General features: G+C 67.3%; 1 protein-coding gene across 1 annotated transcript in view; it reads left to right on the top strand.

Moving 5' to 3' along the window:
• Positions 1 to 772, top strand: part of EMIHUDRAFT_242558 (hypothetical protein) — a gene marked incomplete at both ends in the record, with an annotated part of 2274 nt that extends 1502 nt beyond the window's left edge. Inside the window, 2 exons of the mRNA XM_005772174.1 lie at positions 137 to 690; positions 759 to 772. Of these exons, the coding sequence (XP_005772231.1) occupies positions 137 to 690; positions 759 to 772 (568 nt within the window). The remainder of the gene's footprint in view (positions 1 to 136; positions 691 to 758) is intronic.
• Between the last annotated feature and the right edge of the window lie 454 nt (positions 773 to 1226).

Below are 1226 nucleotides of genomic sequence, written 5' to 3'. Positions count from 1 at the left end.
CTCGGCTGTATCTCGGCTGTATCTGCTACGTCTCGGCTGTACCTCGGCTATACCTCGTCGAAGGCGAGCACTCCCGCCTCGTGCCGCGCGCTGTGCGGGCGAGCGTCGCGCTCTCCTCCTCGCCGCCGCACCACAGCGAGATGGAGGAGGAGGCCGCGGCGTGGCGCTTCTTCTGCGAGAGCGTGCGACTCCTGTCTGAGGCGTGCCGCCAGCCCGGCGCGGCCACGCTCGCCGCCGCACTCGAGCGCGCGCGCGCCGCTGGCTCGCTCGTCGCGTGGCTGGAGAAGCGCCTCGCTGCGAGCGTGCCGCTGCGGCTCTCTGCGCCTGCAGCCGCGCTCGGCAGCCTGTGCGGGTTCTACGGCTTCCAGCTCGAGAGCGGGCGCGCCCTGCCCGTGCCCGCTCTGGCCTGCAGGGAGTGGCTTCGCGAGAGCCGGCACCTCACCCACCGCCTCAACCGCGCCCTGCTGCTGCTGTCCGCCCCCCGCCTCACACCTGCGGAGCGAGACGCCGCGGCCGAGCTGGTGGCGACTGCCGCCGGCAGCGTCCCCGGAGCCGCGCGGGGCGCGTGCGCGGAGGAGCTGCTCTCGCTCCTGCTCCGCGGCAACCACGTTGGCTCGTCCGGGCTGGGGGCGCTGGACGCGCTTCGCGCACTCTCGACTCATCAGTGCCCCGCGATGTTTCCCGGCGCGGGTGGGCGATAGAGTAGGTCATACTTTAGTCTTTACCTGTTTCCGGAGACTTTTTATCTCTGATGTAAGGCGACTTAGAATAAGGCCACAGGCTCTGGCTCCGCGGCGACGACATGCGAGAATCAACCCTCCCACCAGCACACGTGCCCCCGAGCGGCCCCCTCGACACCTCGCGGGTCGAGGGGGGCAGGGCACAGCACCGCACAGCACAGATACACGATAGAGACCCCCCCCCCCCTCTCCTGCATGCACATGCGCGGCCCCCAAACGGTACGCGGCGACTGGCTGCCGCGAGGACGACGGCGAAACGCGGCCGAGAGAGCGAACGTGTCGGCCGGTGCTGGGCCACCCTCTCAACCCCTCCGTACGCGACCGCCTGCCCCCCCCCCCCCACCAAAAAAAATAAAAAACATTACCTTCTTCCATCCCTTCCATTTATGACCTCTGCTATCCCTACCCCTCCCCTTAACACTTTCACCATCTTTTAACGGTTACAACTGTCATTATGACAGCAAGTCCAACTTTATCAACTGGCCT

This window comes from Emiliania huxleyi (genome assembly GCF_000372725.1).
Source record: "Emiliania huxleyi CCMP1516 unplaced genomic scaffold EMIHUscaffold_363, whole genome shotgun sequence".
Classification (NCBI taxonomy): domain Eukaryota; phylum Haptophyta; order Isochrysidales; family Noelaerhabdaceae; genus Emiliania; species Emiliania huxleyi.
The sequence above is the reverse complement of the archived record's forward strand: the minus strand, read 5'-3'. Positions and strand labels throughout refer to the sequence as shown.